The sequence below is a fragment of the Agelaius tricolor genome, unplaced genomic scaffold (genome assembly GCF_023055355.1).
Source record: "Agelaius tricolor isolate 1412-34295 unplaced genomic scaffold, bAgeTri1.0.p SCAF_13, whole genome shotgun sequence".
In the NCBI taxonomy this organism is placed as follows: domain Eukaryota; kingdom Metazoa; phylum Chordata; class Aves; order Passeriformes; family Icteridae; genus Agelaius; species Agelaius tricolor.
The window spans coordinates 7,343,518-7,367,163 of NW_027269273.1; the positions used below are offsets into that span (position 1 = coordinate 7,343,518).

The 23,646-nt window shown below is 38.7% G+C and overlaps 1 protein-coding gene across 4 annotated transcripts in view; it reads left to right on the top strand.

The window, feature by feature from the left end:
• JMJD1C (jumonji domain containing 1C) overlaps window positions 1-23,646 on the top strand; it is a 159,650-nt gene that overhangs the window by 38,120 nt on the left and 97,884 nt on the right. For all 4 annotated transcript variants that reach the window (XM_071438590.1, XM_071438591.1, XM_071438593.1 and 1 more), the window contains exon 2: window positions 13,393-13,557. In XM_071438590.1, coding sequence (XP_071294691.1) covers window positions 13,393-13,557 — 165 coding nt within the window. The remainder of the gene's footprint in view (window positions 1-13,392; window positions 13,558-23,646) is intronic.

A 23,646-nucleotide genomic window follows, 5' to 3' on the forward strand; every position in this document is an offset into this window, starting at 1 on the left:
TCCTGCTATTGTGGACTCTTGGGCAAAATGTTTCCAATGTATCCAGTGAAAATATGTTGTGGGGATTTTTTGTGGTTTTTAGTTTTTGTTTTTTGTTTTTTTTAACATGAGTATTAGGAGGGAAGGGATGTGATGGTAAGAGAAGACACATACATTACAAAGCCTGGAAATCTTTGCCCTTTGCTCTCAGTGCTCAAGAACACTTAATTTTTCCAGTGCTATGGAACTTGTCAGGTATGTCTCTTTATTATACGATTCCCATGAAATTGTGCCAAAATTCCTTGGCAGCTCATTTTGTTATCTAATAATCTATGTACCAAATCAGATGAAGTTTTTTTGGGATATAACTAATATTCTGATTCCTTTTTATAAGCAAAACTAGCAAAGCTGCCCTTGCTTATATGCAGCACATTTAAGGCTGCTTCTGAGTCTTGTTTATTCAGCCTTCATTTCCTGATCTAAACATGAGGGAGTGGGAGATGGTAGAAATGAACTGATTCCCTGAGTGGGTGAAATATTTGTTTGTCTGGTTCATCAGTGGTGATCTCCTTCCCACCCTGAGAGGGAGACTTAACAAAATAGGTTTTAGCTGTGGCATTCCATCCTTTTTTTTTTTTTTTTTAATGCAGTGACTGGGGAGTAAAGGCTCTTGATCTTACTGGTTTTGGGGGAAGTGAAATGCATGGGAGAAAAAACTGGCTTTTTTCCCCGTTGGCCCTGTCTGTGAAGCTAATTTTTGTACATGCACTGAATAAAAATACTGGTATATGTGCTTGTCTGAAATGCTGGCACTGTTGTCTACCCAAAGTGTATCAAAGTTGCAAGATTGCAGGTCTTGGCTGTGCTTAAAACTCTTCATAATTATGATATGTGAGTTATTTGTATCACAGTGACATAACTGAACCAAAATGCTGTAAGGAATCCAATAATGAACATTACTTTCCAAAGTATTTATTGCATATTCCTTTAATTTATTGCAGTATTAATATCTGTTGACTGTAGGAGACAGACCTCTCTGGCTTGAATGCTAAATGGACTTTTTCACATGAGTAATTGTTCCTTTCTTATGCACAGTAAGTTGATTGCAGCAGAAGGTAAATTTTGCATACAATTCACAAGGAAATGAGACTAACTGTTAGAAATAACATCCAGATTTTAAACAGTTTATAGAGAGAAGTGCAAGGTGTTTTGTGAAACAAGATAGAAACCTCAGTTGTCATTCCCTGGTATGTTTTGAAAACAGATTAACTTCTTTGTCACTATCAAATGCAAACTGCAGTTATCTGATACCACAAATAGTTCTGCAGCTGATAGTTGAAAATGCCATCTCACAGTGTGTTCATTTTCCTGAAGGGAACACTCATGTCCCTAAACTTGAACAGTAATTTCACTGCTCATTCCCTAGGGGAATGGGAAAAGTCTGATGTGACTGTGCTCTCTCTTCTCTTGCACTGATTTATCATAGTACAGTAAAACTGTCAAATTCCTCACTGCAGGAAAGCTGGGCGTGCTTCAGTTACCTCTGGAGGTCATGAAGGCCCTGCCTCATTTCCTGATGTCTTTCCAAAGTCTTGTTTGTATTCTGTGGAACTGTAGGTACACAATCAATTGCAGTTTGTGGGATGGTTTTGTTTGTTTTCAAGACGTTTTCTGACTCAGCTTGGAATAGATCAAGTTGTGCTAACATTTGTTACAAGAAAGGACTTGGTTACATTCATACCTTTTTTAAAAGATTCTGAGAGTAAGCGATTACTGGAATTCAAGGAGCTCCTCAGAAAAGAAACTTTCAAATAGAGATGGGAGCTGAAAACTTGGGGAAATTGTCCTGCATTTTTTGTGTATAGAAATGGTTTATTCAGGGGACAGAAAAAACTTATTTCCTCACTATCATCTTGCTTATTTAAAATTAAGATAAAGGGGAGAAAAGAGGAAGTAAAGGGTACCAGCCCTCATTTTGTGGTACATTTATTGTGTGTATAATTTCTAGCATTAAAAGCTGTCTTGGACATACACTAAACCTTGTTTTGTTCCAGAAGCTTGAACAGATGGTGAGAAAATTCTGTACAGTTCTGAATTAATGCTTTTTTATTCTCTTCTCTGCAGCATTTTCAATTGCAGGGAGGACTTTTTTTAAAACACTTAGAGTTACACTGTATAAAACCATTGTACATAAACAAACGTCTTTTTTAAATTCATCATCACAGTCTTCTTTAAAATGCCATTTATTCAAAAATATTATCCTTACTGTTGTGACAAGGAGTGTCTGACTTTTTCACTAGTAAGTTACCCAGAGATGGCTAATGCAGTAATTAAGGTGATTAATTGGGTTCATTAGGCAGCTTTTGATGTATACTCATTGCCAATATTTTGTTCTTATGTCTTTACTTGTGGCCTTAAGCACTAAGGGTTTGATTGTGTTATCTGTGGGATCTGTTGTTCTCTTGGTCTTATCAATGGATCTATTGTTCCTCCTTTGAAAAGACCTTTGTAAGGAATCACTAGGGGAACTGAAAATGCATAATATTTCGTTGCCTTCACTTTTTTGTGTTGAAGTACATTGGATGTTTCTAGGACAATTTCAAATTAACAAAAGTTATGCTGCAAGCTTTAAAACAATTATGCTGTTAAGTTAAAAATCAGACATTTCTCTGTAGTTTGGACAATTGTAATACTGAAATAAGTTAGTTAATTCTCAAGATGTAAAAGGTTAAATGACCTCACATTTTTGAGAAATTTTATTGAAGAACAAAAAGTGATGTTAGAGGACAGAGCAAAAGTCTCTTTTCTAAAAAACAGTAGTAGACAAATTGAAAGACAATTTTAATGTACGTGTTGTGCATGGCTTCTGTAACCTTAAGTGCTTTTCACTGAAGCTTTTCTGCATCAGTAATTCTGTTTATTTGAAGCCATTCCTCCTGTGCTGTAGCCTTAGCAGCTGCAACAACAAAGTGGGCAATTGTTCAGAGGAGCTGGTTGTGTTTGTAGTTCTATGCTCCAGCACAATTTGTCTTGTAACACCTCAGCTGCACCTGAAAACCCCCTGGCATTCCATCTGCAACACATTCAGTGTCATGTAAACATAATCTCCGTTCCCAAGGAATTTGTGGTCAGAGGAGGCAGCACTGGGCTGAAGTGACTGCACTCTTGGTCTAGAGGATGGGTGTGAAGCACAGACTTTGTGACTTGCTTTCTGCCATGGAGTGAGGGCAGAACCTCCCAGCTCACCAGCAGTGACTGAAGTTTTTGATTTGAGTATTTTTTTAAATAAAAAAGCCAAACACAAGCAAATTACTATTAAAAGACTTTTGAAATACATTGTTTTATTAAGTTGGGACCAGACTGTCCACATTGCTAATGTCTTCATTGTGATGTAAACCATCTCCTAAGATTGTGCAATGGGAAAGATGATTTCCTAAATTACTTATCATGCTACTGTATTTCTGTATATCTGTATGGTTTACCTATTATTTATAGAGGTGTAATTTTTTTGCTCAGACATTTAGGTTTCTGTGACTCAGGAGTGGCCATCATGGCAAAGAGGAGATTGAGGATGGTGGGTTAAGACAGACTGAAACCCCAGGAAGCCATGGTCACATTTCCCCTCCTGCTCCCAAAATGTTGCTTACCTTTGGTAGGCTGTTTCCTGATGTCATGTTTGCTCACATGTGCCACCAGCCCTGCTCTTAATCTCCTCTGACCTTTTAGTAATTGCTGGAGGTATCTCAGTTCAGAGTTGAATGAACTTTGATGCCAGTTTGTGGACATTTATGCACTGGTGAACTCTGAACTGTAGTGACCCAGTTCTTCTCTGTCAAGTCTAGCCTTGCAGCTTGGTGTCAGATGGAAAAATAAAGATAGATCATATAGACCTTAAAAGTCCATATGTTAATCCTTTGAAGCTTCAACCTCTTGAGTACAGATCTTACTTTTCTGTTTTATGCTGTGTTTAACCTATAGGAAAGAAGTAGACCTGGGTAAGTTTTGTTTATGAATCTTTTGTTAGCAGGTGTCTTCAAGTTTTTAGTTACATCAGAAAAATTTTATGGGAGTCTTTTTGAGTGATGACTCTCCAGTGTGAAGAATTAGACAAGTGTGAGGGAAACAGAGATGTAGCATTGAAAGATGACTTGTAGAGGAGGTTGAAACTCAAGAGGCTGCAGTGGTAACATGAAGTTGACTCTTAAACAACAAAACAGTAATACAGCTTGTGAGATAGCACTGACTGCAGTCACAAGACAAGGGAAGACTTTAATAATTCACATTTCCAAAAAATTAGAACATGAACAAAACGGCCAAAGTCAAATATCTCTGAATTCTAGCTAGGAAGAAGTTAGAAACTGTTTGCTGTTATTGTTCTGCTTAAAGGTGGTTTTACCAGGACCAGTTTGCAGCGTGGTTATTGGTAGCATGTGAATTGGAGGAAAGAGGACAGCAAATTACTGTTAAAACTGTAACATGTTCTTCTCCAATAAAAGATAAAGCTTTAAAGTAATTGATGTGGTACTAACTTCCCGACTCAAATATTCTGGCCCTCTTATAATGGAAAAAAGGCCTGAAAAAAAATTCCAATTATTTTAGCAGATGATCAATGAAGTAGATAAATATTTCACTAACATTTTGTCTTGCTTCAGAAGATTATGATTATTGTTGCTATTACTGCTATTTTCTCATCTGCTTGCTGAGATTTCTTTGGTTGGCTTGTTGCCTAAGGTTAACAGTCTCGGTTACAAGGGCAAATACTGTTGTCAGAATACAGAAAATTACCATTTTGTAATTGACAATAATTTATAAAAATGCCAACATAATGTCTCTTTTTGCTTAATTTTTCTCTTGGTTTCCTGGTTACTCTTGGAATAGTCCTCCATAGTTCTCTTAATTCCTGTAAGATGACCAAAGAAAGCAAGGAATTGAGTGAGTTTGTCTGCAGGAATTTTTACTGTTGATATGAGCTAGGCCTTGAGAAAATGTCTCTAGTACAAACAAAATCTACCAGCCAGCTTCCTCTGGTCATTTGTCACTATGCTAAGGATTTGCTGGTGTCTTTTTGATATCTCTGGCTTTATCTGACAAAAAGGAAATAGTTTGTGAGCCCACTCCTGGTTTGTTTGACTTGCTGTCTGGAGACTGATGTGGGCACACAGAGCAGCTGAGAGGCACTTGGTCTTGCCTAGCCTGGATTCCCCAGTATGAGTATCAAAAGGTCATCTCAAAACCTTGATTTTCTTTTACAGTGTCTCTTCTGTTCCACTTCAAATGAAGGTTTGCTGTTCCACAGTGCAGTGTTTAATCAGTGTCTGCGCTGTGGATTTGGGAGGACACCACTTGTCCTAGCAGCACATGAATCAGGTTGAACCTCTGTCTGGGCAGATACTGAGAAGGACTTTCAGGTCCTTAGGGTCAGTCCTTTGAGCCTTGGAAGGATGGCTGTTTTGGCTCCTCACCTGCTGAGGATGGATGATTGGATTGTGTTGGTAGAAATAGGGTAGAAATCGTGTGCTTTTGGCTCTTGATTGCCTTTAGCAGTGCCTTGGGTTTGGGCTATTCAGCTGGAGTGAGACATCAGAAAAACTCAGGTAACTGCAGCTCCCTGCTCAGGTCCTGATCATCTCCCAGTGCCAGCTTTGTGCATTTAGGCTGAATTTAGACTCTCAGGAGGACTGAAGCTGAGCTGTTTCCCCATGGGTGGCTTTGCAGCCATACCTTGCTGGCTACAGCAACAGCCAGGTTGGTTGCTTAAGTTTCCTGCCCCACAAGAGGCAGATTTGTTTCTCTCTCAGACTGGGGATGAGGAACAATAGCAATTGGTGAATTCTGACTAGGAGATGACCTATTCCTTTCACCATTCACTTGAATTTGGCCTCCTGGAGTGCATTGTGATTGCTGATGATCTGGTGGACAAGCTTTGTCTTCATTAATAAGCCATCACATTGTAAAAACTGAATTAAATCCATTAATATCTAGTTTTTTTAATAGTGTAATAGTTATGTTTTGTTGGTTTAGTCACATCTTCAAATGACAGATATATACAGTTTAAAGTCAGCATAATCTTTTAAAAATTGAAACTTAGCAGTAATGGTTCCTTATTAAATGACAGGTAGTTGGTCTTTTTAATGTGATATTACAAATGTTAGTACTAGCTCAGATTAATTAACAAGTCATCTAAATCACTAAAGTTTTTTAATGGGCTTTTAGTTTACCTTATTTAAATTACATCTGATTGGAAAACAAATTGTAATTGGATTTTTAAATTGAATGTGTAGGCTTCTTGTAGTATGTGTGCTTCTTAACCACTGTTTTTAGACCTGATCATTTAGAAATGTAGGTATAGTAAAAGTTTCCTATGTTGTGTAATAGTGAAAAGAATTTGCAAGATTTTTTCAAGCCTGAAGGGCCAGGAAGTTTTTGTGTGATGTGCATACTTTACCTAGTTATGATTCAGTAGGCTGTGGTTTCTTAAAATAGTAAGTCACTTCTATTCTCACTTGGGATAAGTAATTCAGAAAATTTCTGGCATGTAAAACATCTTTCAAATGGGGCTACTTGTGCCCCATTGGTTTCTTTGTAAGTCCAGTAGAGTCATGATTTAATTTCTGGTTTGTGTGTTACTTCACTATGCTGTTAAAATGTGAATTTGGAATAAGATTTGCAAAATAGGTATGCCAAATAATTTAAACACTTAGAGTGATTTAAATAGCTTGTGAAGTGAAACTTGGCACTCCTGTAGATTATCTTTTTATCAGAGGGAAGTCTTTTTTTTGAGAAATGAATTTAAAACTCACATACAATAAGCTTTTTTTCCCCCTTTCATTTCATTGTAGATCATATTTTCTCCATCTTTGTGTTCAGAATATGCATTTTAAATTGTGGGCTGAAAGTCACATACTTGTGTTAGATGGTTTTCTTTATTTTCAAGGCTGGTATTGGGGCCTGCAAGTAGGATGCTTTTTTATTCTGTCATCTTCTCTGCAATCTCTACTCTGTGCTCTATGTGATGTGCTGGTTGCTTAGCAATCCAAGCTAGAGACTGCAGCAGGCTGTTGCAATAGTACTGGTATTTTTCTTCAGTTTTGAAACCATTTTTTTGCTGCATTTTTCTTCTGCAGAGGCTACTTTGTCAGTGTTCAAGCATGCATTTTGGGGAATGCAGAATTAAGGTTTGAAAATTAACCATAAACTGGAAAGAAAGAATTGTTGTTGTTTCAAGACCTCTCTGTATTTGTAAGATATTTATGTTTTAAGGCTTAATCTAAGGAAGCTACCTGGAAAATGCATGTTTATTGGAGCATGTATTTGCTTCATCTGGCCCTGTTTTCTTCTGCACATGGCACATATTTGAGATGTCTTGCAGCCAGTGTGTAGCTCTGCTTTATTCAGGAGCCTGTTGAGAGAGCAGGGTTGTCTTCCTTACCCTGCCAGCCCTGGAGTGTTGAGCAATGCTGGCAGTGCAAATGTGGCCTCAGCTTGAGTGTGTCTGTCACTGTGTGACTCAAGCAGTGACACAGGCTCCTCTGGAGTTTTAGACATCTTCAGCAGATGATCCTGAGGCTGCAGATTTTTCAATTGCCTCAGTAATGAGAACAGTGTTTTTAGAGGGGTTGTCTCCTTGCATTTCAGAGGAGCTGTAGCTGGCTGCTGTTATGTGTGGTCTTTCAGTGGGAGGAAGTAAATCTTGGTGCTTTCCTGCTGGACAGACCTAGAATCATTTTGTACTAAAAAAAAAAGAGGGGATTTCCAAGCAGTTGTGAATACTGAAGCAACAGAGTCTTAATACTCTGCAGATAATAAACCAGCCTCTCTTTTTGTACACTTCAACTTTCCAGTTTATGATTGAAGACTGCTGCTGGGAAACTACACCTATTCCATTTCTTTTGAGTAAACAGAGAATTTAAGTATTCAGAATTATCAGCATGCTGTTTCATGGTAGAAGGGTATATCAAAACAGGATTTAATCTTTGAGGAATTGTCCCCTTGATTTCCACAGCTCATCTGAAAGTAGCAGGACTTTCTCTTCTCATTTAATAGAAAATTAAATCTTCTGCCCTTAAATTTGTTACTTCTTGCAAGCTCCACAAATAATCAAAACAGATGTGCAGATTTGAATATTTGTTCAAACCATTTCATGTTTTAAGAGCTGAAATAGCGTAAAATAACTCACACTGCTAATTTCTCCCATCTTCTGAGGAGCTTTCAGTGTTCATGTCTGTAAAACATCTATCTGATTCTACAGCTTTTTTCCTAGTGCTTGAGAGTTAGAAGCAGGGCTCTTGCATTTTAGAGAGAAGCTATTATGTTCCTTAAATTGTGGCATACCAGTTTTGTCAAGAACATTTTCAGGTCTTCTACAGACTTTCTGTGGTATTGTGGGTATCTACTCACCCTGGCTAAAAAATACATGGTACATTTAGTACTTTTTGTCAAAACCAGGTACTTTCTTGACTGCAAATTTAAGTGAACAAACACGTCTGATCTGCACTAAAAAGGCTGGTTATTTTAAAGAATATATGGAGTCAATAAACCCCATCTTTTAATATTAAAATATTTGCTAGTTAAAGACCAATCTATTGCTATTATTTCAGCTGTTTCAGTTGCTTTTAGGCTATATGGAGAATGTCAATGTACTTTAATATGCTTTTTATGAGCTTTTTTATTGTAGAGGACTGTGAAATGATAATGTGAAAGACTGAGGAAATTTTGGTAACCAAAAGCAACATTGAAGCCCTTTATTAAAGAAAAATCTGACTGCTGCCTTTGGTTGCTGTTTGACCACTTTTCCATGTGGAAATGGGTAGCACTTGCATAAAAGAGTAATAATTTTCCTGTGTTAAGCTGTTTTGCTTTATAGTAACTTGTGCTTTGATTGCATTTGATTAGGTTAAGATATATTTAGGAAGACTTGACTGCTGGGTAATGCCATCTCCATGAAAGAAACAATTTGTAAAAACCTGAGAAGTCAAGGATATTGGGAACAGGATGGGAAGATGAGGTTCTATAAAAGCATCCTTACTGCCTCCATTCCCTCTGTACTTAACCTAGCCTTAGTTTGTACCAGCTGGGTGTTTGGCCATCACATCCATCTCCTTCAGGAGATGGACAATTTTCCAGAGTCTAGTGGTGTTTGTTTTAGTTTTCAGCTGTGTACCATGCTGAGGATCACACCAGAGCTGAGCAAGGGGTCAGAGCTGTGCAGGGTTCAGAACTCCAGGACCATTCCTGGCCATTTCAAACCCCGTCACTGCCATGGGTGACTCAGTGTGGTGTCCCTGGCCTTGCTGCCTCCCTCCACCTCTGTGGCAGCAGCAGGAGGTACTGCCTGCTCCCTTGGCTGCCTGGGGTTTCTTTCCTGCAGGTAGATTTTCTTTCAAAACCAAGAAATTCCCAGAACCCTTCTTACTGGGCTAAGAATAAGCCTTTCTTAAACATCCCATAGAGTGCTTGTTCCCCAGAATGAAAATGTGCAAGTTGCACTTAACATTGGGGAATATTGGAAGGGAAGAACTCATTTGGACTTGTATTTTGAATTTTGCCATGGCATCTTGTTATGAAGTTTCTGGTTATTTTGTATAACTTTGTATAACTTCTGTCAAATAGAAAATTTTTCTCTTCCTTTGATGATGGTACCATCATTGGAAATTGAGTTGTGTTTTTAAGTAAAATTTTGTCTTTTTAAATACATTTCTGTTAAGTTACATACAAGATTTACATTTGTGTATTCACTTGGCTATACATCACAAGGTTGGAAATTTGACAGCTAGTTTTTGAATCTTAATTACATACTAAGAAGTCTAGGTCTATTTTAAGTTGCATAACTAAGAAGTTTGAATTGCACAGATAATTTTTAGCATCTGAGTCTGCAGTTCTCAACACTTAGAATTTGCTTATACAGTATATATGTGTAATAATTGAACATGGCATAATATTCTATCTGTTGTAATATTGAAGTGTTACAAGTGAAACCCAAGGGGATGCGCTCTGAGGCTCACCTTGAAGTCAGCAGCCAAACTGGTGTTGATGAAAGACTATTTAATATTGTATAAAGTAGTGTTTTCTTGGCCAATTGAAAACATCTTGAGAGAGGTTGTTTGGATTTTTTTCTTCCTAGAAATAAACATTTGCTAACAAGTATTAGGTGGTAAAGGGGAAACTACTCTCTTCCCTTAGGAGGGCAAACAGAACTTGGATAACAAGGCACTCAAGTAATTTTAAGAAAGTGGATGATGCATGGGCTATGCTTTTTAACATTTTAAGTCAAATTTTTTGGAAGTCAGCATTGCTTTTGTCACAGTTCTAAAGGATTTCAAAATTTATTTGGTCAGGCATATTTATTTGGAGCAGAAATGACTGGAAAACTCTCGATTACAGTTCTGCATGTAGAGGATTTCACCATGGTTGTTGTGTTTGGGCTTTGAAATAACAATATTTTGTTGCAATTGCTTGGCTGACTCCATTGGAAATAAATTTGCTGTCTTGCTTTACTTGGAAAAGCATGCTAAAGCTTATGCTGCTTCCTGTTGGAAGATAGCAGTGAGTTACAAAATTAGCACATTAATGCCAATTATAAATATAATATCATCCCAGGGGGAATTTCTCCTTTTTATTCAAGAGAATGCATACGTGGTGAGAAGGCTTCAGCTACTCTGGGAACACAAACATATAATATCTATCCACAAATAGCTGACAAGGCAATGAAGCAAAATTTGGCTGAAAAATCTCAAAATCAACATTCATTCTTAGGGAGGCAAATGTCATAGAGTTTCTTGCTGTATAGTGTTCTGTCAGCAGAGCAAAAAAGATGAAATATTTTTAGGCTTTGCACTCCTTAGAGGGTCTAACTTTGGCTCTATATTTTATTTTGTTGGCGTAGGTTGCTGGATTGCTTCCTTTCCTCATCTTTTTCCCTTTTTACTCCCTTTCATAAACTGTGCTGTTTGAGATAGTGCTCGTCTCTGTGTGGGAGGTCAGTGTGCACAGAAAGGAGAAGCCTCAATTCTTCAGAGCCTTTACTGTTGCCTTAGAAAAATTAATTTCCCAGCCAAACAGAGAATGGGCAATGACTGGGCACTTCATTTTGTCTCTTTTGCTTCTGCTTTTCAAAAATCAACTTGAAAAAGCCAGCAGATAGTTAATAGGCTTGGCATGGAAAGCTGAAAGTGGTGGAAGCTGGCAGAAGTGATTCCCAAGGATTGTGTGTGTGGAACTAGAGGCGGAATACGGTGCCCTGAGCCATGGCAGACTGGCTCTGTGCCATGCTCCATTCTCCACTTTTCTTGGAACTGCTCCTTTGAAGATCTAATTATATGGTGCCAGGAGACTCTGCACATAGCTCAGCAGTAACTCCCACTGTTGCTGTACTGAATTTTGGTTTATTTGGGGTGCAAAACTTGCACACAAACACTAGATTGTATCACAGCTATCCACAAGTTTTGGCCAGTGGCCAGAAGATACAGTATGTTTTAGTGGGGCTGTTTCTAAACTGCTAACTCTGCTTTAGACTTATCTGTGTTTTTCAAAAATATTTATTCACTTGATTCCCCTTGCCTCCTATTTTTTTTTTAAATCTGCTGCTGTGTGAGGTCTGGTGCTTAACCTCTTAACACCTTGCTACAGACTACCCAGGTGAGGTGTCTTTCTAGATTCTAAAACAGAATTGAGTGAAATTTGCAGGAGCAAGGTGAATTTTAGAGAATGATTTTTAACTGTACCATCACTGAAGGCTGTCTTTAAAATGGATCAAATGAAAATTTTACAAATAAATGGTTCTCCAGAAGGGTTCAGAGTAGCTGCAAATACAAGCTAATGAATGCTGCTAGAATGATTTGGGCTATGATGTGCTTTCCTGCCAGTGTTTTAAAGTTTTACTCTGTTAACTGTTCCTCTTAACTCTTTTCATTAAGAAATGAGTATTCTGTAACTTTACTATATATTTTAGACTGTCTCTAGAAATGAAATTATTATAAAGGGGGGTTTTTTTGGTGATAAGTTTTTGCTGCTGTTTTCTACTTGCTTTGTTAAAATAAGAGGCGATTGCTGTAGTAATGAACAGTGGAGGTGAGAGGATTTTCTTGATCTGATGCTTTAAAGAGGGAAGGGAAAAGGAAAGTGTGTGGGAATGAAGTGGGAGTAATATGGGTTAAAAGTATCTATGGGGGGGAAAACTGGGCTGATGAACTTGGGTAGAGGAGTGAGAAGTGGCTTGGTGAAAATTGAAGTTGTGCACGCAGAAGGACAAGATGGGAAGGAACACTGTGTAGTACACGTTTGATAGTGTGAGACAGAAAGTCTAGACAAGAAAGTATGTTGTAGGCCTAAAATTAACCAGATCTAAAAGAGAAGAATATTTCTGTGACAGTGATTTTTAGTTCTCAGAAGCAGATAGAGGAAGAAACACCAGTTTCGGATATTGCCTTGGGTGTGGCTGAGGCTGAAGTTCAGAAGGGTAGGAAAGCATCTTCCCTTCTCCATTTAGTGTAACAAGCAGTGGCTTTTTTGTATTTTACCAGCTGCTTTTTCTTATGAAATTTCTCATAATTGGGAAAAGAGAACAATTTACTACTTTGAGTTATTTTTAAATTTAAATGAATTCTGTAATTTTGAAATGTAATGTGTTTAGCAGAGTTGTATTTGGTAGTGCAGATAGCTTTTGGATAGCTTTGAGGTCCCTCTGCTCTGCACAACAGGAGACAAAAGGTGTGGTGTCTTTAACCTAGTGGTTTAGTGAATGCAGCTGAGGGGAGAAGGTACAGCTGTTATATATTGGGATAGCACAAGATCAAATAATACAATAATACAAACTGGTTCCACATTAACCTAGCTGGAAACAAAATGTGGTGGTATTGTTTCTTGTTTGGTTTTTGAGCCAAATTGCAGGAGGAAACTGAGCTGCTTCTGTGAGCTGCTGCGTTGTTGGACTTGCTTGTAGTAGCAAGGTCTGCAGGCTCAGGATGTCCTTTCTGGTGCTGTTCCAATTGACTTCCTTTTCTTTTTCCCTTAAAACCATATCATTGGTTAGTTGGTTTGTATTACTTGACATGTATTTGAACTGAAAATGAGAAGTATTCATAAAACTTAGTGATTATGTAGATAGCTGTATGTATTCCTTGAATGCTACTATTAAATACTTAATGTGTAATGCTTTTTCTTCTTGAGATAGGACACCCAATGTTAGTGGTAATGTTTTAGTAGCTCTCCTCTCTTCACCACAAATGCACTGCCAAGAAAACTGTCTTCTGTGGTGTAGGAACTGAATATATAATTTCAAAACCATAGCATTAAAATGGGTAATAAAAAAGATCTTGCATTAAATTTTTTAATGTGTACATTGAAAAGTGCATGTAGATGAGCACATGCTGTGTATCTGCAATAATGTATGTCCTTTCCTTTCTTCCATTTCCCCAGGTGTATGTGGAATTTGATGACCTTGAATGGGAAAAGCGAGAATGGGTTAAAGTTTATGAAGATTTTGCAGCCTTCTTGGTGGAGTACCAGCTGGTCTGGGCAAAAAGAAAGGACCCAAGCCAGACTCAGGGATCAAAAATCAAACAAATTCAATGGCCTGCATTGGTAAGATACTTTAATTGCATTTACTAAAGCATTTAATTCTCTTTAATTCTGTCCTTAAGAAACTGTCTAGGTTACTCCAGTGGTGATGGCAAGTGGTGAGCATGGAGGGGGGAGAAGGGTAAGACAAGGATAAGAAAAAAACTAGTAAAGCATGTTGGTGTTGGAATGATATGATAATAGTCACTCATCTTCCTTTTTGAATCAACCTAAAGCACTGCAAAAGTGGTGTCTGAGTGACATAACCAGGATTATTGTCACTTTACATAGTCAAAGCATCTTACAAATATAAACTTACCAGTAACACATCTTGCTGCTCTGGGGAGGATTGAAATTAAGGTGAAAAATAAACCCTTAAGCTTTTGATACCATCAGTTTCCACGAAGGGGGTATCTGCAATTCAGGTCAGAGTTCAGAAAGATGAGAAAGGATTAATCAAGTAAGTGGTAATTGTTTGCCTGGTTTATGAGGTGATACTTGTGACTCTATTCTTTCTGGATTGTTGCCCAAGCATTTAAAGCTGTTGAGATAACTGCTAGGAGGCTGTGTGCATTTAGATATATCTGATGAGATAATCTATCAAGTAATAAACATGTGTGCCTTTTTTCTCCAAAGAAACTAGTAGTGCTAACAGAGTCTTCAGGAGAGCCAAACAGATGTGAGATTTTGGGAACCTACTGTATTGGATGGTTTTGCTTTGTATACACTTGGGGAAGATTCCTCACAGACTTGTGGGTGAAAGGGGCTCCAACAAATCTGTGGAAATGATCAAGGGAGTTCTTAGATATATTTGATAATAAGCTTAATATCTGTAACTTCACTCTTGTTTTTTTAGATATTTACAGTCATAATGAATTTAGGTGATGATATTTTTTTTCCTCTGGCTTTTGCTGTATCTGTTTCTTTCAATATACTGTTCATATAATTGTCACTGAGCACCTGATGGATTTCTTGGAATGCTGTTGTGGGATAATTTTTTTGAAGCTGGGGTAGGAACAGTCATGCTGATGGTCATGAAGCAGTCTGGTCAAAAAAGTCATGGATGAATTTGGATTGACTTACTGCTCTTCAGTTAATACTCCTACTCAGCTTGTATGTTTGTGCTAGTGTGCTTGAGTAAAGCAGGCTAACTTTCTGGATGTACAGGCTGAGTCATGGATTTGCTTTTTCAGGCAAGTTAGTATATCCTTGAGCAAGAATTTTTAGTTTTAGGGAGCCATCTTATTTGCTCTTGGAAGCCACCCATCACTCCTTGATTGAAATGGGTCTTATAATTCTGTTAAAAACTTAGTGTCTAACTACTCTGCTATTTTACATGCTTTTAATCTCACCCTCTAGGATAGAGATCCTTCTTGGGTTTAGAGGGGGTGTATTTCTATGAAGTATTCCAGTCTGGCTGCTGATCCTGTCCCCAAGTTGAAAGTATGTATTTGCCAATGTGTGGAAGTGTTTTGGTTGAACTTTTCTCCTAGCAGACACTTTGATCAAACTTGTGCTGGTCCAGCAAAAGGCAAAAACTTCTTTTCTTCCACCACTATCTTACAAATTCTGTTTTTTTTTTTAATGTTTACATTCTTGAGGCAGCTGATAGGCATGAGAAGGAAGATGTTGAAAAGATCTGCCTCCTGCTTTTACAGTTAAAAAATTGAAATAGTATAGGCTGAAGTGATGCTCAAATAGGTTCAGGTCACAGTTTTCAGATGTTAAGGATGAGAAATTCTCAGAAATTCTCTCATTTATACTTGGCCTGCATACAGATGTTCTAGCAATTGTTTCCTGAGTCAAACCCTCTAGTCATCCATTCCAGAAAAAACATATTTGAGGGGAAGTACAGATAGAGGATATTAGCTGTAGTCAGAGCAGATTCTCTCCACAGAGACCTCCCAAGGTTTTGCTGTGTGTCAATAGCAGCTCTGAGCACACCATGGCTTGGGGAGCAGTGAGGGTGCTCAAGCTGCCATGGAACTTTTGGGCTTTGTCACCAGACTATCAAAGCACTGCAGTGGATTGGAGTGGATGAGCTCTGGGAAGGTTTGTGTGCTGTGTTTTGGTTGTGGTTTTTTGTTTATTTTCCAAACAAGACTCACTAAAAATAAGAAAACATGAAAAAAGTGGTAAAAAAAAGATTTGTCAAACAGCAGTAGGAATATTTGCACTTTTATGTAAAATCCTACATGTAGATGTGGTAATACACATATTTTGAAAAAGCTGAGTCTTGATGTAGCCTTTAAAGGACAAGTCTCAAGCATTCCCATGCACATGAACAATATTGAAAAAAAAATCATACCAAAATAACAAGTTTTGATACAGTTTTATTTTGGAAACTAATGTAAATGCAGCAAAACAATATTTTAGAAAATTTTATGTAGTGTTTCTCTAGGATCTTTGTGTTCAGTGGAGTGAATGAAAACTGCTTGCTTATTTCGATGGTTCTTATCACCTTCTCTTCTTCTTTGATTAATGTACCCTGTATTTACTGTATGGTATTCAAGCCTGATCAGAAGACAAGGTCTGCAATTGCTGTGGGGCTTTGTGGGTGGTTACCAGGCTAGCTTTCATCACTCAGTTGTGTGATATGATGTAATCTCCACTTTAGAGATGAAATTTCTAGAATGCAAGTTGTTTACAAATGTTGCTATTTTCAAATGCCTGAGTGCCTGAGGTGTGGCTATTCCTGAAAGCACAGCATCTATTGACCTTGTGTAATGATGTAAGATTTTAGGCTCTATTGTCAGGCTGAGAAAGGGAGGAGATGGGAAGCACTGTCTCCCCTTGTTTAGAAACTCAGTAACAGGAGAGGGGTAGGCTATCACCTGAATTCAGTTTCTCTTAAGATGAGATTGTACATTTTTAAGTGAAATTCCTGCCTCAGGTGAAGAGTTGGCTGTAAATGACCCTGGAGCAGCCCTACTGCCAGTAACATGCTTCATTGTGATGACTTCATGTGATGACTTAGAGTGGATACCTCTGCCACTGTGCAGGGCTGAGAAGGAGGGAGGAACTGCAGTGCCTCAGCTTGTGCATGCTCTAATCAAATGCTTTTTCTTCCTGGCAGCACTGGAGGACTTGGCTGCCTAGCTGGTATAATTAGAAATCACCTTGCAGCCTAAAGAAATGGCAGTAGTGATAAGCAATGTCAGTTTATGTGTAGCCTGGATAATGGGGAAAAGTAAGTTTGGTAAACAGTGCTTGTTTTATACCTTAAAGTAATAGAGATGCTTTACTGATGTCAATGCAGGAGAAACTTCTTGGCCAAAGTGTTAGCATAGGAAGAAGTCCAAGTATGGATTCTGAAAAAAAGTTGTAGGTAAGTGGAAATGAGTGGTGTGCCTTCTCACATTAAGGGATTTAAAAAAGTAGTCAAGATAAGGTGTTGAAATTGAAGGCATCATTTTGGGTTGGTAAATAAGAGGGGTGCATGTCACAAAGATAGAAAAAACAGGAGTGATAGGCTCAAAGTGATGGGTTAGAGGAATCACCAGTACTTCAACAATGAGACAGAATTGGGTTTTGAATTTCTCAGAAATAACTTTGCAGTAATTGACATGCTGAATAAAATTATTTGACCTGTAGGTAGACAAAGAATAGTTGTTTTTTAGGGAGGGTAAATTAATTTTGCTATGTAGAAATAGTTTGGGTACTGTGATGTTAGAGATCAGTGCTAACATCATGCCTATGATATAATTCAGTCTGAAGTCTCAGGAGTATGGTGGTATCCCCTCAGCAGCCAGTGGGGGAGTGTGTGGGCAGGGTGACAAACTGGAGCCAAGGTTTTAATGTGGACTGAACAGAATGCTTCTGTGAGCTGTCAGTTTGAATTTAATTATTGCCTCTCTAATTGCACATTAAAATATCTAGAAATAAAGTGCAGAGGGAGAAAATGAGATGACAAAGGAGAGAAGCAGCTAGAGACATTTTAGAGAATAATAGAATAATGTGCAGGAAAAGTTTTAAGGTGACAGACTTACTAGCAGAGGGCACTATGGTAGAAACATAGATAGCAATTCTCATTTTTTCACAGCATCAACTGTACATGTTTTAAGTACAGCAAGGTGTTGGCTGAATGTCTTTTTCTTAATAATTGTGTTTGGAAAGAGGGTTTTGGAAACATGAATGATATGCTGAACCAAAAATTTATTATTGAAGGTCTACAGATAAGAATGAAAGAAAGACATTTCAGACAGGCATTTTAAGAAGTATGTTACATCATCTTGAAAGGAAAATAAGGGAAAAAGAATAATGGAAAATGCAGTTATGATTAAATGAGTTTAAGGTTGATAGGTTATGGCAAATCTGTGCTTTCAGGTAAAGGATCTAGGAGAACACAAGAGGTTGGAAAGAAAAGGATTGGAATTGAATATAAAGAAAAGTGAATTCATTGAATGAGAACACAAGAGAAACTTCTGCAATAAGAAAGGAAGAGGATATAGAGCAGAAAAGGAAAATATCTTATTTTGGCCTTTTCATTTTGGAAGAAACTGGTGGTCTTGTGCAGGGTAGATGTCAAAGGAGGAAACAGTTTGGCTCAGTATGCTGTGATGAAAAACAGGACTGGGGAATGGTACATTGGGCTGGCAGGGCAGAGCTGGGTGCCTGGGATGATGATGAGTCAGAGTGCTTCATGTGTTCTCTTGTTTTGTGAAACATGTGTTGCCTTTTTTCTACCTGTAAACCAACTAGTGCTGCTTGTGAATTCAGTATGAATCCATATGTAATAAATCAGAACAAATCCTGGTAGTTTGTTGCTCTGACTATGAGGACAATGCTTCATTAGCTTTACAGTACTTGCCTTGTCAGACCAACAGATTTGCCCTTTGGTCTCAACTAATATACAAAGGTCTGCCGTAACTATCACTCCCAGTTTCATGCTGGTATACAGCAAGAACTGGTTCTCCTGCAATTCTGTGTTTCTGAGGAACAGCTAGATAAAAGCTAAAATACATTTTCATGAGGAGATTCTGAATATGCATATCTCCTAAGGTAGGGAGGCTGGAAGAACAACTCAACCATCCCCCGGCCCCAGTAAAAAAAGGAGCATGACCTGTTTGCCTGTCTCTCTTGGATCAAGTGAAGTAATTGCTAAACCAGTGCCTTGAGAACAGTCTTTTCTGGGACTCTGTGCAGGGCTCTGCAAGAATACAGAGCTTTAGCCAGACTTATAGCAAAAACAGAGACAAAGAGTGAATCTTCACTGGCAGTGATGAACCCTTTTCCATTGTGAGAATGTGGAGCTGATTTACAATGGCCAGTGCCAGTAGCACATGTGGGGCTGTGGGCCTTCAGTCTGACTGTCATGCTAATGAGGAGATCAGCTTCAGCAGAAGAAGGAGATGAGCTTTGTTTTGGCGGCAGTGGATGTGTTTGTTCTGGTTAGATGTGAATGGGCCCAATATGTTCACGTGCTGACTGCGCATTAGGACGCCTGGTGGTAAAGTATGTGAGGTGAAGCATTCCTGGATACATGGAAAAGAAGATTTGTCCTCTGACCTAATGTAGCCTTTTCCCTCCTCCCTCTGTGCCCCTCTGTCCCAGCTGTCAATTGCAGAATCCCTTGGCTTGACTGCATTCTGCTTCAGCTGGCTTGCTTGTGCTGGATTATGAAGCAAATGTTTTTGAAGTGCCAGTTTATTGGCATTTGTGTCATGATTAAAGAAGAAAGTGTACAGTTTGTACAACAAGCTTCTACAGGACTTCCAGATGTTCTTGAGACAAGTCAAATTCTTTATATTTGGCACAATAATGGAAAGTAGAACAGGTTCCTTGTTCATTTCTGTTTATACTGTGACACACTACTGCTTTTTCACTCTCTCAAGGATTTGTTTTCTTCTTTGTCTTTATGTTCTAATTTTAGCATTTCTGAGTAAGTTTCTCTTTTATATGTTGATCCCATGGCTCAGATTGATCCCTGTCAAAAGCAGGAGCTTCTATAGATATTGCTGATGTTCCCCCTGCATATTCAGTTATTTCATTGCAGCCTGTTCTCTCTGCACAGTGAAAAATAGAGGTATGCACTGCCAGATACTATGATTAAATCCTCAGTGGACACTCAAAATACTCCAGCAGTAAAAAGAAATTAATTCACAGAGGATTACTGTGTCTATGGAAAGTAAGGCAGAGAGAAGACTTGGTCTTCTGAGTCCTAAAAATAAGTAAAAACTTTGATGATATTTCAGATGTGAGCGGAGCAAGTGCTGTAGCTTCCAGGGAAAGCAATCAAAAATCAATAGTGGTTTTTTCAGGTACTCCTTTCCCTGCATCAAAATCCTGGTGCTTGTATCCCTTGGTAATATGGGGTAAAGATAAGATGTATGCAATAGAGGAGAAAATGCTTGGAAGCTGTCAGCTTCTTGGAAAACTTTAGAGCTTGGGGAAGAGAAAATTTAAGTAACTGACTCAGCAGAGCATAAATGACCCGATTTTTGCTGCATTGTGAAAGACAGTAACATGCAGAAACAGCACTTGGAGATGGTTCAAAGATTACTCTGTTGGAGAGTACATTACTGTGATATTCCCACAGAACATAAATGTCTCAGGCAGTACCACATTCTGCCTGTGTACTTTGGCACCTGCTCCTTTTGAACTGCTGCTTACTGGGAGTCTCTGCTCTCCATGCAGCCTTCCAGGGAGAGGCCCTTACCTTCCCAGGACATGCCCCAAATGAAGAGCAATGAAGGGGAATCTGCCTCCCCAGAGGATTTGTTACAAAATATGGGTGTTGCCCTGTGGCTTCACTCTCTGGAAATGAGTGATGGGCTGGAAAGCCTCACTGCAGTGCTGTTCTCTACGTGGCCCTGGTACTTTCTGTGCACTCTCCACTGCTGCATTGGTTGTTGCAAAGTTTTTTCTCTTAAGGTGTTGGCTAATGGCAGCCTTCCTTTTTACTTTCTTGTTAAACTTGCACTTGTAAGCAATGGGGATGATTTTTTTTTTGTGTGAAAGGATTTAGTTTTGTAAAAGCGTGCTTATGAATATATAAAAGAAATATTTTTTGGTAGTCAAGTGCTGGGCTAAGAATAGTTCTTTATGTTAATTTCATTTATAGCAGTTACAGAATGCCAAACAAAATGGAGTATTTTCTAGACTTCAACAGTAACCACAAATGGCATAGATCATACTGTCCTGGGAGTTGCCATTTTGGCAGCTCATTTAGAGAAATTGGCTTTAGTATGTCACAGCACCCTAGATGTCTTTGTACCTCAGCTCTTTCCTGCTAGTAAAGCACTTCTGTTCTCCAAGGGTTGTGCCAGGTAAAAAGCCTTAGGTAGTGTTTAGTGTCCTCCAGCTGGAACTGAGTGATGCTCCCAGCTGAGTGTGCCTCTGTCTCTCACACCTGTTCCAAAGTCAGATAGCAGTGAAATGCTGCTGATGATTTATTTACATGTCTTTCTGTAAAAGACAGATAGGAAGCATCTTGAGCTTCCATATTCAAGCTCAGCACTTGAAGCAGAGCAGTTGAAGCCACAGCTGCAGGGAGCTCAGTGCAGGGTGACTGCTTGCACATTGATATTTATAACTGAAACTGGACTGGTTTGGGACATGGTTATACTCCTGCTGCTAGCCCAGTCAGCTAGACTGCAGTTAGTGTCTGTGTATCTGAACTGTGTTCACACTTTGGCTTCAGTGTTGACCTACTGCACAGCTTCTTTGTGTAGAAGAAACACAAGGTATGCTGGGTTCTCTGGAATTCACTTGAAAGTCTTAAGTATTTGATTTTTCTTTTTTTCAACAACATTTATGAGAACAAAATTTTCACTTGTGCTGAAGAAAACAAATTGCTTTGTAGCTGTGTAGATCATCTGCACTTTTTCAGTGAATTAGAAAGATCAGCTCTATTTTGGAGATATCACAGTGAGCAGGATATAGGCTGCTGGATGCAGGTGGTTATTTCAGTACAGTATTGTGGAAATTCAGCTTCCAGAGCTTGAGCTTTGGAAGATGGCTCTGTATCTCCATCAGACTTATCATTCTGTCGTGTTGCTGCTTATATAAATTATGAATTACATTATAAATCTATAATATCTATATCTAGAAAATATATAATTATATATGTGTGTGTGTGTGTGTATTTATAGATCATGTGTCTAGAGATATACACATAAACAGAATACTTGTCTCTATATGTTTAAAACATTTAAAAAAGCCTATCTTTTGAACTATACCTGTTGAGAGTCTGTACAGTGAGGGAGGGATGTCAGCCTGGTACTTGTCCTCCATCCCAAGAGTGGCTGTCCAGATGAAGGAGAGCTGTGCCAGGAGACCTCCATCCCCACATACTGCTCAGTGTTTCTCTGGTGATGGCAGGAGGAGCAGCTGGGCTTTACACCTGTCAAATCCATTTAGCAGCTAATTTTGAAAGCCACCCACTCTTCAAATCTCCACTGCTGTTTCTGTGCATTAATAACTTGTCAGCTGTGCAATACTAAAGCCCTGCTCACATCATGCTTACTTGAGTAAGATAAGTTATGGAAAGCATAATTAGAATTTTATGAGCTTTGTGTTCTTCTTTCCCAGAATTCCAGCAGTCTCTTCTGTGCTTCAGTGCTTACCATGATGTGTAGTATGAAGTCTCAAAATCCAGCTCACATCTAGCAGTGTGCAAAACCCACCCAAAACGGGAAGGACTTTTCTGTACAAGGTACTTCAGTAGGTTACAGGGCTGTGGATACACAGGGCCTGGTGCATTCCTGTTCCTCCCAGTCTCATACAGCTGAGACATTGGAGCTTCAGGTGAAATTGGTGTCTCAATAAAGTAAAAAATGTTACAGTCAGGACCAGACATTGTGTTTTCTTACCTGGGGGTAAAAGTTCTGTATTTTTCAAATGAAGAAGGCTTTTTTTGGTATTCTTTAGAAAGCATATCCTTCAACTCCCTCTGAATTTCAGTTATTAACATGCAAACAAGGCAACTCTTGTTGCTTAGATCTCTCACCATGCTGCTACCTTCCCTTTCTGGCACTGTGGCTTAAACCCACCTCAGTCTCAGTTAGATCCAGAATCTCCGTCCCCTCCTTTACAGAAATTATTCTTTTAGAGTACACTAAGCACTTGTGAGCTAAGCAAACATATATGTGAGAATGAAGTGCTATTGTTTATTTCTCTTATGCATTGTCTGTACCTGAATTGTATTGATCACTTCTGATTTATTACTTTTTTTTTGTTTCATTTTGTCATTCTCAGGGCTCTGCATTTGAAAAAGATTTTAAAATGAGATGTTGGTAGTTACCTGCCATTAACAGAAATTTCTTTTGCTGGCAGATGTTGCAGGCCTTCAGTTCCACTAAAACAGGCTAAATCAAGTATTTGGAGAAAAAATTCACAGGTGCTAAAGCATTATAAATGGGCTGTCCATGATATATTTATCATGAGCCATCTTTCATACATGGCAGTTTCTTGAGGACAGGAAAAGTCACATTTCCATAGCAACCTCAAACACTGCTGAAGTTGTTCTAGCAACAATTTGATGTTTTACTATGTTTGCTTTTTAAATATATCTTAACTGCTAAGGAGAAAAGTGAACATAAGAAAGTTCAGGAACAGACTGTCAGCTTGAGGTATTTAACTTGCATGAGGAGAATAGCTGAGTAGAATCTGTATTTTGTGTTTTTATCATCCTAAACTTTCTGCTAACTTCATTTTGTAGCAAAGTGACCATGGTGTGCATTTTTTTGAAAAAAACAAACCCTGAAGTAGTAAACCCCCTATGCCCTCTATTCCTGCCTTCACTGTCACAAGAGCAGCTTCCTGAAGTAGTGCCAGTTCTTTCCACGTGCATTTTTGTATGGGAACATGTTACTTTCTGCAGTTCATATTGCACCATGTATGTTGACATGCATGTGATCAGTGTTTCTGAAGCCTTTCTTGGGTTTGCTGGCTCTGCATTTGCCCCAGCTGGGCAGGAGGAATGGAAATGTTGGTGGGCTGCAGGTCACACCACTCATTATGACAATTAAGATGTAGTTACTGCCTAATCACAGATGACCTGGAATTGTGAGGGAGTATTGATGGGGAGGGAAGGATAGAGGAGAAGGCTGCTCAAGGCACAGGTTGGTTTCTTCTGCTGAGCCAGTTTCCTGTCCTGTCCTCACTCCTGTC